The sequence below is a fragment of the Oxyura jamaicensis genome, chromosome 3, assembly GCF_011077185.1.
Source record: "Oxyura jamaicensis isolate SHBP4307 breed ruddy duck chromosome 3, BPBGC_Ojam_1.0, whole genome shotgun sequence".
In the NCBI taxonomy this organism is placed as follows: Eukaryota; Metazoa; Chordata; class Aves; order Anseriformes; family Anatidae; genus Oxyura; species Oxyura jamaicensis.
In genome coordinates, this window is record NC_048895.1 from 24878723 (window position 1) to 24891485 (window position 12763).

A 12763-nucleotide genomic window follows, 5' to 3' on the forward strand; every position below is an offset into this window, starting at 1 on the left:
TCTTTGCAGTAACATATTTACTTTGAGAATTTCTAAAACAACTCTAAGGACTTAGCATCCAGTGCTGCCCTATCTGAATCTCCTTATCTTACAAAATATGTTCAAGCTGTTAGCTGATGTGTATTCTGTAAAAATAATCAGAAACCTACCACAGTTATTTTCATAACCTTTGCTGCAAAGATTAAATGATAGATACTTTTTAAATTTTATATTGCTTTTATTTTACTTTATTTATTCATGCACTCATTTATAGATTTTGGATGGGACATGAAAATATGTCACTAGGAAAAGCCTAGATGGTTTCTAGATCTTCCAGATAAGTTATCTATTAAAGAAACCCAGGATTTACAAACTTAGAGTTGCTTTCATGCCCAATTTTTACTTGGATTACAGAATATTGTGCATATAAACAACTATGTGGGAGAGTTTAATGTCAAGCTTTGTTTTGTTTGCTTAGAAATCAACGAGTGCACAGTTAATCCTGATATCTGTGGAGCAGGACACTGCGTTAATTTGCCTGTGGGATACACATGCATCTGCTACGAGGGATACAAACTTAATGATCAGCAGACAAAATGCTCTGGTATGAATGGATGCTTTCAAAACTTTGAAATAATCACATTATGAAATGTTTGAAATGTAGAGTCTGATAAGGAGGAGTATGCCACAGAGCAGTCAGGAACTGATTCCTTTACTGAATGTTTCCAAACTACACAGAAGCTAGTTTTTGTATGTCAAATAAAATTTGCCAGCTTGTCTCTGATATAGCCTTTCACCACTTAGAACTGAATGTAAATTTAATTAAATTTGAATGAAAGCCATTCCCTTTGTGAGATGAGAGAAAAAGTGATTAGACAGACCATTTATTCTCGGTTTTGTATCAGGTATCTAGAATTGTCAGACTGCTAGGAAGAAATACACTTCTGTTTGGAGAAAGAATGACAGAAGTAATGCCTGTTTCTCAGAACAATTTGACCAGCTACCAGCTCTGCAGCTGGACTAAATCCGGTCACTTTGTTAGGCCTTTCCTTTCAACCGCTTGCTGGAAAAAAGAGAATACTGTAAGCATCCCAGAAACACATTAAGAGATCTACAAGTGAGCCCTTTGTCCGCTCAAAGCCCAGACTGGCTCTGAATAAGCGATTTCAGATCTGGAAGCAGCCTATCAGTCCCTTTCCTTGATTCAGAGTATGCTGGTTCCTCTGTAAATTGGATCAGGAAAACTTTATTATATCATGTTTCAAGACTATATACTATCAACTTTTCACACTACCTAAAATTCAGTAACTTCAAATTGATACACAGGCTATCAGGTGCAACTACCATATTAAAAACACAATTTGCATGCACATACATAGCCAAATGGCAACTTAAAATCCTTCTATTTCATATTAGTTGTATTAATGTACTATGCTTGCAGCTTGTGCTCAACTTACACTCAGGGTAGTGATTTGAATAGTAATCATGTCACATTCTTCAGGCCAATGCAATATTCATATAGTCTATGCCAATAAGAGCATTTTTTTCCAACCAAAACTATTTAATGCATCTTCTTTGAAGATTTAAGGGAGAGGAGCACATATACTTTTTTAAATAGTCAAAATAATTACAAGATCAGTCCTTTCAAAATCATGGCATAGAATGAACAAAAAGAATCACAACTAAATAAGTTATTTTACAGTCTTACATTTTTATTTCTTTTATAGATATTAATGAGTGTAATCAGACACCTCATCTCTGTTCCCTTGGACGCTGTGAAAATACAGAAGGAAGTTTCCTATGTATTTGCCAAGCTGGATTCATGGCCAGTGAAGATGGAACTGACTGCGTTGGTAATTACTGCTCTACTTTATAAAAAAATAAAAATAAGTTTCTTGATTCGTTTTTGTATTTTTATCCAACCTACCCAGAAGTCCCCTTTTCAACTTTTTTCCTAAATGTCATTGGTACTGGTCTGATGTCTGGAAGTGTTTTTGACTGTCTCTCACCAGGTATTGTGGAGAGGAAAGTATGTGAGTGGTTTCTCCTAAGTTTCAAAGTGATCATTTGTTGAAAAACAAGAATTTATTCAGTATCATATTTGTTTAGGAAAACTACCATTTACTAAAAACACTTTTCTGTGGTGGGAAATAGAAATAATAAACTCTTTCAATCTCTAGCTGCTGTAATAAACCATATTTTTAAGCATAGCTGCAAACATCTGTGGACTTTGCTTCGTAACAGAAACAGATTGAAGAAGCTGTGAACTTCCTTAGGTTAGCGCTGCCTTGAGCACGGCATGCACTGAGTGACGAGCCATGTGCTTGCAACCAGTGGCGCTCACTGTACCTCTTCCTACAGCTCAATAAGAAGTGCTTTAAGGCTGTGGCTTACAAACAACTTGAAAATTCAAGCTTTTTTTTTGTTTAATTAAAGAAAAGTGTAGGGGAGATGCAAGCATTTGGTAATTTTGTGGTGGAACAAAGTTTCTCTTAACTTCTCTTTTTCATCTCTGCAGATTTTGATGAATGTTCAAGACCTCATACTTGTGGGGAAGGCTTCTGTATAAATACTGTTGGCTCGTATAGATGTGAATATTGTGACAGTGGATACCAAATGAACAGGAGAGGTGAATGTGAAGGTAAGCTTGGACTTTTCACCAGTAGTAACACAGTAACGGTTGCCAAACCAAACAACTGCAATAGGAGGAGCCATTTCTTCGTGACAACTGTTTTCTTATGGACTGCTGTTTCTGATCTCAGTAGTAAACTTTACACGTGTTTGTTTGTTTTTAAAGAAAGCTGGCCATTAGAAATATTAAAACTATGCCACAGTGAATTTGCATGCTTATTATATTTCTACTTGATATATTTCTTTTAAGTAATTTCAATCTCCATTAGCTATTTCTTTTCAGATGGAACCTCTTGGCAGAGTAGCTTTAGATCTATTGCGTTCAGAGTTCCTTTCCCCATTCCACTCTGTGCTTATTTCCATTGGTAATTTCTCTGTCTTAATATTACTGTTGGATTTCTCTCACATTTCTTCATTTAACTTCCTCATGTATAGCAGCTAAAAATGACAGAATGATGAGAAGGATATTGGTTGTTTTATCTGCAGTATGTCTGGGACAATGAAGTGAAGTTACAATTTATTCGTATCACAAAAAGTGCCAAATGTTACCACTGTTTGGAAAGATTAGCATTGCCTGCTGTTCAGGGGAGGCTCTGCACAGAGGCTTGAGCTGCAAAGGGAGAATTCTTAGAGGGAGCAATCTTAAACAAGAAACCTTTTGAGTACTCTCCAACCTTTTCAGTTACTTGATTTCTGCAACTGTAATTCAATTCCTTTTATTTAGATTTAAGATGCTGCAAAGGAATTCCCCTGCTGAGGAAAGAGCCTGAAGTAGCTCATACCATTTCATACCAGGACAGCTATTTTAGCAGCTCTTGACATGGAATCAGTTAACTTTATTACTGTTCCCTCCTTACCTGTCCAGTTTACAAAGTCTTTTGTTTCCAGAAGGACCCATTGTTTTTCCTATTAAAAAAAAAAAAAAAAAAAAAAACAGGCAGCAAATGATAAAATGAACTTTTCTCTTTTCCTTTTTCCCCTTTCCTCTTTCTTTTTCTTGTTCGGAAATATATACCTAGCAGATATTTCATGTTGCAGGAGATGCTAAGATATCTGACCTTCAAAACTACACATCTTTTTCCAGTGTGCCATTTTTGCCTATTTTGTTGTTCTTTTTCCATTTTCAACAGCAATTGTGAACTAAAAACCACAGGCAGCTATTTATTTTTAAACATAGTTTTGTACGTGCATTTTTCTAATGGCAGAATAAAATTGCTAACATGTTAGGTTGCCTAACAAATGATCAATGTAAAGCTGCTGTGTGTATATTTGTTGCTCTGAGCATTGCTAAGAGATTCCTCTTTCTATTTAGACATTTTTTTTTTTTCTGTTTAATAAATGCTTTACACACTGCTCTTACAACTGCTTTTGCAAATCTTCTCTGTCAGTCAGGAATGTATTGGACTCTAAAATAGGCTAAAAATCAGAATGTCACAGGGCATCAAATTTCTTATTAGCTTGTATTTTAAGTAGTGTGGTGTAGTCCTCTATTATTTAGCTTAAAAATATGTAATCTCCAAAATCACATTTTCTGCTGAAAGTTACTTAAGGTTGCTTTGGGGAAAAACCCTCCTACACTAAATCCATCAAACCAAGGAAATGACACATTCAGGGAATCATTTCACCCTGTCATTACACCTACACATTATAGTCACACTACTGACAGATTCCAAATTCCACAAATAACTCCTTTCCACTTCCTCCACACTTCAAAAACAAAGGTAAGAATCCTCCAAGCTGCACACAATACACACTGTTCGTTTACATTTCCTCACCCTAACATAATTCTGCCTTCAAGCTATATGCACACAAGCTGTGTTGTGTGGGCCCAGATGGGAGACATAAAGATTGCATGCATGTTCTTCTTGCTAAGTTCGTTGTTCATGTAGAACAATGTTACAGGCATAGTGAAACATTATTACATACAATTCAATATTCCTGCAAAAACTTCTGGTGATTTCTTTAAGCTTTGCAGCACTTACACTTTATTTTGACTGAAAACTTCTGTACAAAATACGTAATTCATGTTGAGTGTTTTGAAGGTGAATACAGTCCAGGCAGTTCTGAGAGCAGATTTCAGAGGAAGGTTGGTTGTTGTTTAAAATAAATAAATAAATAAACCTCACAGCTGTTTCACTGAGAAGAATTTGCAGATCTGCATTCTAGAGGCTGAGGAGGCCTGCTGTTATTATCAGAAAGTACTCTGTTGGATTGTCATGATTCTGTGCATAATGTGATTTGCACAGATCGACTGTCTAGTTTAGAGCTGGAATGTCCAATTCTCTGAAGGTTGGAGCATTATCCAGTTAAAGTACGAGCGTTGGGGGCAATTTTCCCTCTGTGAGCTTGTTCCCAGAACTAGGAGTGAATTGCTACCCTTACGCTCTCTGTGGTGGAGTAGCAGTCTTTAACTGCTGAAGGCACAACAGCTAGGAGCAGAGAAGGGAGCTGGGGTTAGAGATAACGTAGGTTCTGAATATTTCATTAGCTGCATGCACTGTGTGAAGCAAGTCTTAGGTAGAAAATATTATAATTGTTGTATCATTACAGACCATGTCATAAAATGATATTCAAGTCTGCAAGCAGGCTAGATTGGGGCTACCCATGCAATTTTAATTCCAATATCATCTAATCATTGGTCACTCAGCAGCAACTTGTCTTTGAATGTCAATTTTTGTATGTAGTCTCTTTTAGATTGTAAATATTGCATGTATTGTGATTTTACTCAGTGCAGGATAATGATGCTCAGAGCCTGGTCATGAAATATATGAGCTTTTCAGGACCTAATCTCTTGCTTTGTCATGAGTAAACTAGGATTTCTTCTGATGCAACAAGTCCCTCTTTCACCCTAAACACTACCAGCCTCTCAGAAATGTGTATGTTGCCTGTGCCTTCTTTCAGACTTAATTCCCTAGTGCCTATTAGCAACTTCTTTGATTACCATTCAGACAACTAAATTCACAGTCCCCATACAACTTTTCTGCATAACTCTAGGGGATAGGAGACTACCATATTTCTCTTTGCATTGAGAAGCCGGTAATTATGTTGTTACTGCAATGCACTTAGAAACACTCCTGAGACAGACAATAGGAGGTAGGTACCTGAGGACATTTCGACATGGTAGAAGGGTGACACAAACAATGGTATTTATTCCCATCTAAGCCAGAAATCTGCTCTGCTGTATGCTATACAGGGCCTACCAAGGAGTGGCAGTATAACAGAAAATTCAGATTCCGTTGTGTGCACTGTGGTCTAATTTATTTCTCATAGATGCCGCTTCTCTGGTACAAATTTGTACTACCTTGTACCTTCCTGGGTATCTTACAGAAAGTACAAAGCTCTTTAAATTTATGAGTATAACATGAACTCAGTTGGAATAACCAGATTGGCTTACTGTTCAGTGTTCTGTTACGGGTTTAACCTATATTTTCTTTTATCTTCTCTTTTGAAGACATTGATGAATGCATGACCCCAACTACTTGTCCAGATGCACAGTGTATTAATGCTCCTGGCTCTTACCAGTGCATTCCTTGCAGAGTGGGATTCAGAGGCTGGAATGGACAGTGCCATGGTATGTTCAGTACTGTTTGTATCTCTGGTTATAGTTCTTGTTCCAAGATGCTGTATTTCCTATTCCATCGATGTTAAAACCTGATGATAGCACTTGTGCCATGGTTCCCCATTTCATTCAATAATAATTGAAAATAAGAGAATTTGAATTTGAAATGATTTTAAATTCTCAGACACAGGATGAATGAGGAAATATAGATTTACTGTAGATAAATGAACATTAAGTCTAGACTGTAAATCGTACAATTGTAGTTTAAAAAAAATGAAGTAGAAAATACAGGTCTGAAAGGGATGTATCTTCAGTGAAATGCTATTAAGCCATTTTTTTACAAAATCGAGGTATTTTACAAATCGAAAAGTCATGAGAGTGCTAACACATCACTGTGACTGGCAGGCTTTTCAACAGGATATGGGAGTTTGTTCATAGCACATGTTAGTAATACCTTAATTATCTGTACTTCCAGCAAATCTTGTGTTATTCAGCACATCTTGTAACAGCTTGTCTCTCTCACTTTCATTGAGGTTTTTAGGACAGATTTTTCACATTGTTTTTGTCTATTTGTTTTTAATTATTAGATATTTTTTTTTCAAAACAAATTTTAGCTATTTGCGATAAGTAAGAAAAAGTGAATTAATGTACTCCCCAAAAAGAAATGAAACCTTTTGCAATTTTGAGTGCTCTTTCCTGTGGCACTGCCGGAAACTTGAATTTGACCTCAGTTGTGAAAGATCTGTCTGTTGTGAATACTCCTGTCTGCTCTGTGTGCATATACACATGTGCACTATAATTTGTGACAGTTGTTGCCGTAACCATTTTACTTAAACATAGAGTGATAATACCCTACATAGGTAGTCTTTGCATTATTATTGTAGTTCAGATTGGCAGTGTGCTTCAACAGCTTATTTCCTAATCGCTCCTTGTTGCTGTAATTTGTTTCAGCTCATGAAGCAGTCTAAGAGCATTAAAATAACACTGGGAGGTAGGCGTCTAGTGTGCTCCAGCCACAAATGGGCTTTTGACCTTTGATCTTTTTGATCTTTGGAGCAAGACTAGAGCTAGGTTGCAGTGAAGCACCTGAAATATGTATGGTGTGGCTGTCAGAACCCGCCACTGTTTTTGCTGTACAGATTTTATCTTTTTCAATCGCTCTATTGGCCAATGAAGGTGTATTGTAGCACAGCATTTCTGTCTGAATATCCCTCTGTAACAATTTAACAGCATGCCTTAGCTGCTTTATTTGGTCTTATCATTTGACTTATTGTGCAGGAAAGTATTTCTCAGGTAATTTTATAGGTTTTCATCAAGTTATATCTCTGTTAAAAAGAGATTGATGTGTTTCTCTTAGCACACATTTGTTGATACACATCTTTGTTTTGCTTCTTCCCACCTGCCTGGATTCCTGCAGTCCTTGCAAGGAATGTGGCATGTGTATTCTGTTACAAAGATTCAAAGATTTCCTCTTATTTAATTATTTTTTCTTCTTTTAAAATGTAAACTTGCTTCATTTTGTGTTCTTTTTTGATACCAAGTTTGATATCTATGCCTAGGTGTGAAAACAGCCTCATTGAAAACTCCATGGCATACCTTTCACTTGTCTCATTCTTGTTAATCAAGTTAGTAGGAGTAGAATGAGAGGCAAGAAATGATTGCTCTGCTCAGATTTACAAACATATCTAATTCATGTAAGGGATAAGTATTTGTTCCACGATGCAGATGCTTCTTTTCCTTTTATCACTGCATATAGTTTCCCTTTGTTTTATGGAATGTTCTAAGCCTAGACGTCTCACTCACATCATTAGTGATGTGATCAGTCTTCATTTTCTGTTTATCCTAGACTTACATCATGTTGGAGATGAGCCATATGCATTTTAGAAAATGTAATGCAGACAGAGTTTGTGTTACAGCCTTCAATATGGTATCATTTAAATACACTGCAAAGGAAAATATATGCCAAGTTACCTATGATGGGTATTTAAGTCCATTGTTCCATAAATTCAGTTGTTTCTGCTGTTAGTTTAGGTCAGTTGAAGCTCTGCTGTTTTTCCCCAGGGCTGTTTTCAGTAATTTTTTTTTTACCTCAGCTTATTCCTCTGCTGGCACTTGATGCCCTAGAAAGTATAGCATAACAATTCTACAGGTCTTTAGTGGTGTTTATATTTTAGCCTTACAGGATTTAGATCCAGGAACATATCTCCTGTCATTTAATAAAGGCAAGTCAGTCCCTTCAGACCCATGTAGAATATATTTAACTGCAGTTTAGTTAGGAATATTCAACGTTAGATGCATAGTGGAAGAAATTTAAAATGACACCAGCACACCCTGCCTCCTTGCAATTGCTGCTACTGTCCAAGATCTCGTCATGTGTTAGTGTTGTGCAGGGACTGTTTGAAATAATTATTTTTAAGCTTAAGTGCAATCAGTGATTTTTTAAATATTCTCTCTCCAAACGAGTACATTCAAATACAGTAATGTATCATGACATATAATGAAAATAAGTAGTATCTGAATTTAGAGCACGCTTCTGTGTGTTAATGAATAAATGGAAAAAATAATTTTTAAAAAGTTTACAAAAATTTCTAGACCACTTCACACTCATTGTTATTGCTGTGGTGAATTTTGCAGCTACACAGTTAATTAAGAATATTCTGCTTGCAAAGTGTTAGGAATCTGGTCAAGAGGTTTCAGAACTAATACAGAGTTCAACAGAGCTGATTCATATACTCCTAGCCCTGCTGCAAGGAGCACTGATAGAATCACATACAGCTCTGGACTTCACAACTTCGAAGTTCCTGGGTTTTCTGCTGGTTTTATGGGGAAGTCTCTTGATCTTTTAGTCCCATCTAAAAACCAGAAGTATTATTGCAGATTTTGTTTTCAAGCAATCTGTAAGAAGCAGGTTTGTTATTCATTTGGAAGTTTGTGTGCCTAACAGCTGAGTTAGGTTCTCTGTGTTCTCCATTTTGTTCAGCGAGATCATTTTGAAATGGTAAGAAGGAATCTTAGAAATAAGTCTTGCAGAAGCATAGAAGTAGTACTGCCTACGGCACGGCCATAGCAGAAGCCCTGTGGATCTGTGCTGTCATCCGGGTGGAGGAGGCCACTTCATATTCTTAGCCAGCCTCTAACAAAGGGGCTTTATTGACAGAGACAGATCATTTGAAATATGGATAATGTGGTTTCATTTGTGTCTGAGCATGGATGGGCTTTGTCAAAAGTCAGATTGTACAGTACCATATGAAGAGCTATGAGTGAGGAGAATAGTTGCTGCAGATATTCAGAATAGCTAATAAGAGCTATGATGATGAATTAAAGATTTTTAATCTTTTTCCAGCTCTCCCTGTTCTACAGCTGCCTAAATAGCCCAAGTGCCTAAAATAATCAGTAATTCTACTTCATGGTGACAGATTTTGTGTGCTTTATGGTGGCAAAAGACAGTATAATTGAGAGTAGCATGATTTCTGACATATAAAAGCAAATAAGTTTTGTTTGTTTGTTTGTTTGTTTTCTGCATAAATAGAGCTGAAAAATACATGTTTTCCATAGAAACAGGGACACCTGCTTGCTGTTAACTACCTACAACCCCAGAATAAATTAGACTTGAAAGTTAACCTTTTATTTTGTTTAAATGAAAACTACCCCTAGGAAAAAGACAATACTGATTAGTTTAGAATTCTGAATTAATTCTGGCTGGGTTTATAAGAATGTTATTTATCTGCTTGTATTATTGTTTGTTTGTTCTTTTCTACAAATTGCATTCAGAAGGAATACCTGAAAATGATTAAGTAGTAACAGCAATTTTCATGCTGATGAAACAGAGTCCATCTAGTTAATGTCCTTCCTTCAGAGAATGATGAAAATGTGTCTGTGCAATAGTTAAAAGGGGAAAAAAAGTTATTTTTGAGTCCCCCTGTAAATAAAGGTTGGCTTGCAACTGGACTGAGGGTTTTTGCTTCTAAAACTTTAGTTATAAAGTCCTAGTTGATTAGTGTTCTTTGTTGCCTGTATAGATTAGCCTTACAGGGGATCTGCACAAAGTGCAGAAATCCTATTGAAATTCCTAATGTGTTAGCTATGTCTTCTAGAACCTACCTCCCTTAAGTGCATTTGAAAAACAGTATCTAGTAATGAGTAACATGCATGTGTTTTGTGTATAGTCTTTATCTATGCGCTGGAGGACTCTTAACTCCTGTACGTTATTTGACCTAGCTTTAAAAAGCAGCAAAAACTCAACAGCAGAAAGTGTGGTTGAGTTCTGAACTTGCTCCAAGGAGAACCTTCCTGTTCCCTCACTCCAGGTAAACAAGCAGAGGCAGCAGGCGGGGGTTCTGACAAGAGCAAACGTTTCAAAAGTGATTTCAGTGAGAACAGTTTCCAACACAGCCCTGCCAGCTTGAGCTGTGTTTGCAAATGTGTTTTTCTGGACCCTTCTTGAAATAGCAGAAGGATTAGTGATGATGGTTACAAGGTATTGACAGCTGCTTGTGCTTTTATCATCTTCCTAAGAGTAAATCTATGCAATGACAGAATGAATGTGCCAGCACTTGCTGACCTCCTCTCTACTCTAAAGCCACAGTGGTTTAAGCCACTGTGAGAAAATTATGGGTAAAAATGATCTTATTTAGATAAGGATGATGTAGACACATCGTTTGTACTATAAACTCTATTAAAAAACAAAAAAAAAAAAAAAAAAAAAAAAAAAAGATTTGTTAACCTCAACTGCAGTACTAGGATTAAAACATTGTCATGTGGATTGTCTGTATGCTTTAAGCACAGGCCAGCTCAAATTCAAATCCTTATTTTTTTTTATTTGTTTTAATCAAAATTACTACAGAATTGACAAGGTCAAAAAGACAGGAAAACTGGTGATTATACTTATGACAGAACATATACTTATGACAGAATCAATTCCCACACCCACCTGAGAGATACTTGTAACCAAGTTAATTATACATTTATGCTTTGTTTATATTCACAGATATAAATGAATGTCAGTATGGCAATCTCTGTACACATGGACGTTGTGAAAATACTGAGGGGTCTTTCAGATGTATTTGTGGCCAAGGTTTCAAACTCTCTGCATCAGAGGATCAGTGTGAAGGTAGGAAGAAATGTGATTAAAATTCTGCAAGGTTGCACTTACAGATAACATTTCTCATCTAATAGTATTCTTCTTCATGGAGACACAACAAAAGTACAGCACTGAGGCTAGATTATCAAAAATGTAAGAAGAATCTGTTTTTCTATTTTATGGCTTACATAGTCACATTGTACATTTTGTGATTTGTTACAAAACATCTGGGATTATAAAGCCAATCAACAATGTTTAGTAATATTTATGTTACTTAATTGGAATTTTTGCAAAATGCTTGACATTTCTGTCATTTTCGAGGTTTGGAGACAGTGGCTTTCACTGTCTTAACCATTTAATGTGGCATTTGCTTTTCTTTTCTATCTTTTTTTCTTTCATGTGAGGGAGTGGAATCAAAAAACCCAGGCTACATTCTTCTGGAATTCAGCAGTGTCAGTTAAATGCTGAGCTGATGCCTGCTTTGGTATCGCTGCCTTTCAAGCAACATACTTAGTAGAAAGTGAGTGTGGTATCATATTTCTAGAAACAAGTACCTGTACCTCCAGCGTGTCAGGTCCTGCGTTTCTTCCACATCTACAGTTCCCATCGGGACTGTTCCATTGGAACAAAATTGGATATGAAGCCAGAGCACAGCAGTCTGAGAGAGAGCACAGAGTGCATATATAAAGTATGAGTATCCCTCTCCTCCTTGAACAGCAGGCATTAGGGACTCCTTGCAACCTGTCCACCAAAAGTGAAAATCTGGGATAATGTCTCCAAGCTGCGGAAGCACACAGAAACCTGAGTTTCTTGTCAGCTGTTTTTTTATTTTCCCTTCCCGTAAGTGTATGCATATAGCACTAAACACATTCAGCCTTCTGAGAGCTAAAATAATACAATAAAACTAAATAATCATTCATTTAACTTTGTCAGGAAATTTGAAACAAAACATCACTGTACGTTAAGTGGCTAGAGTGAGTTAAATGTGCTGTCCAGGACACAGAGCAGACCAGTCTTGGGGAAAATATGTAGACAAAGTTTGACTGCTTCCTCTGAGCCTTTCATGGAAAAGAGCCTTTGCCAAGCTGTGCTGGCATGTGCAGACAGTTCTTAAAGTGCACCCTTCTAAAGTCAGGATCCGTACACGTGCCCAGATACTTCATGCAACCCCACAGAATTCGGTGATCCTTCAGTTCAAAACTTCTCCTGTTACAAGGGACCATTATTCAAGAGGTCAGACTACATAGCCATAACACAGACCAGAAAAACCTCACTCACTGAGTAACTTTCTCCTGTTTGAATTGCAGTATATTTTTAGAACAACATGAAGCCGTGCCTAAATCCTAGAAGTGACTAACAACCTGCCATATAGATTTAATTACAGCTTCTTCACAAACTTTTTATAAGTAAGAGAGTGAAAACAGGTTTCCTAGCTCGTAGAGGATGTGCTATGTTCTGAATTCAAAGTGCTGCTCCCTTCCACTATTTTGACATTTTCATTTGAAAATTTTAAG

The 12763-nt window shown here is 36.7% G+C and overlaps 1 protein-coding gene across 7 annotated transcripts in view; it reads left to right on the top strand.

Annotated features, from left to right (window-relative positions):
* LTBP1 (latent transforming growth factor beta binding protein 1) overlaps nucleotides 1-12763 on the top strand; it is a 207865-nt gene that overhangs the window by 143598 nt on the left and 51504 nt on the right. For all 7 annotated transcript variants that reach the window (XM_035320455.1, XM_035320458.1, XM_035320457.1 and 4 more), the window contains 5 exons: nucleotides 458-583; nucleotides 1707-1832; nucleotides 2498-2620; nucleotides 6062-6181; nucleotides 11157-11279. In XM_035320455.1, the coding sequence (XP_035176346.1) occupies nucleotides 458-583; nucleotides 1707-1832; nucleotides 2498-2620; nucleotides 6062-6181; nucleotides 11157-11279 (618 nt within the window). The remainder of the gene's footprint in view (nucleotides 1-457; nucleotides 584-1706; nucleotides 1833-2497; nucleotides 2621-6061; nucleotides 6182-11156; nucleotides 11280-12763) is intronic.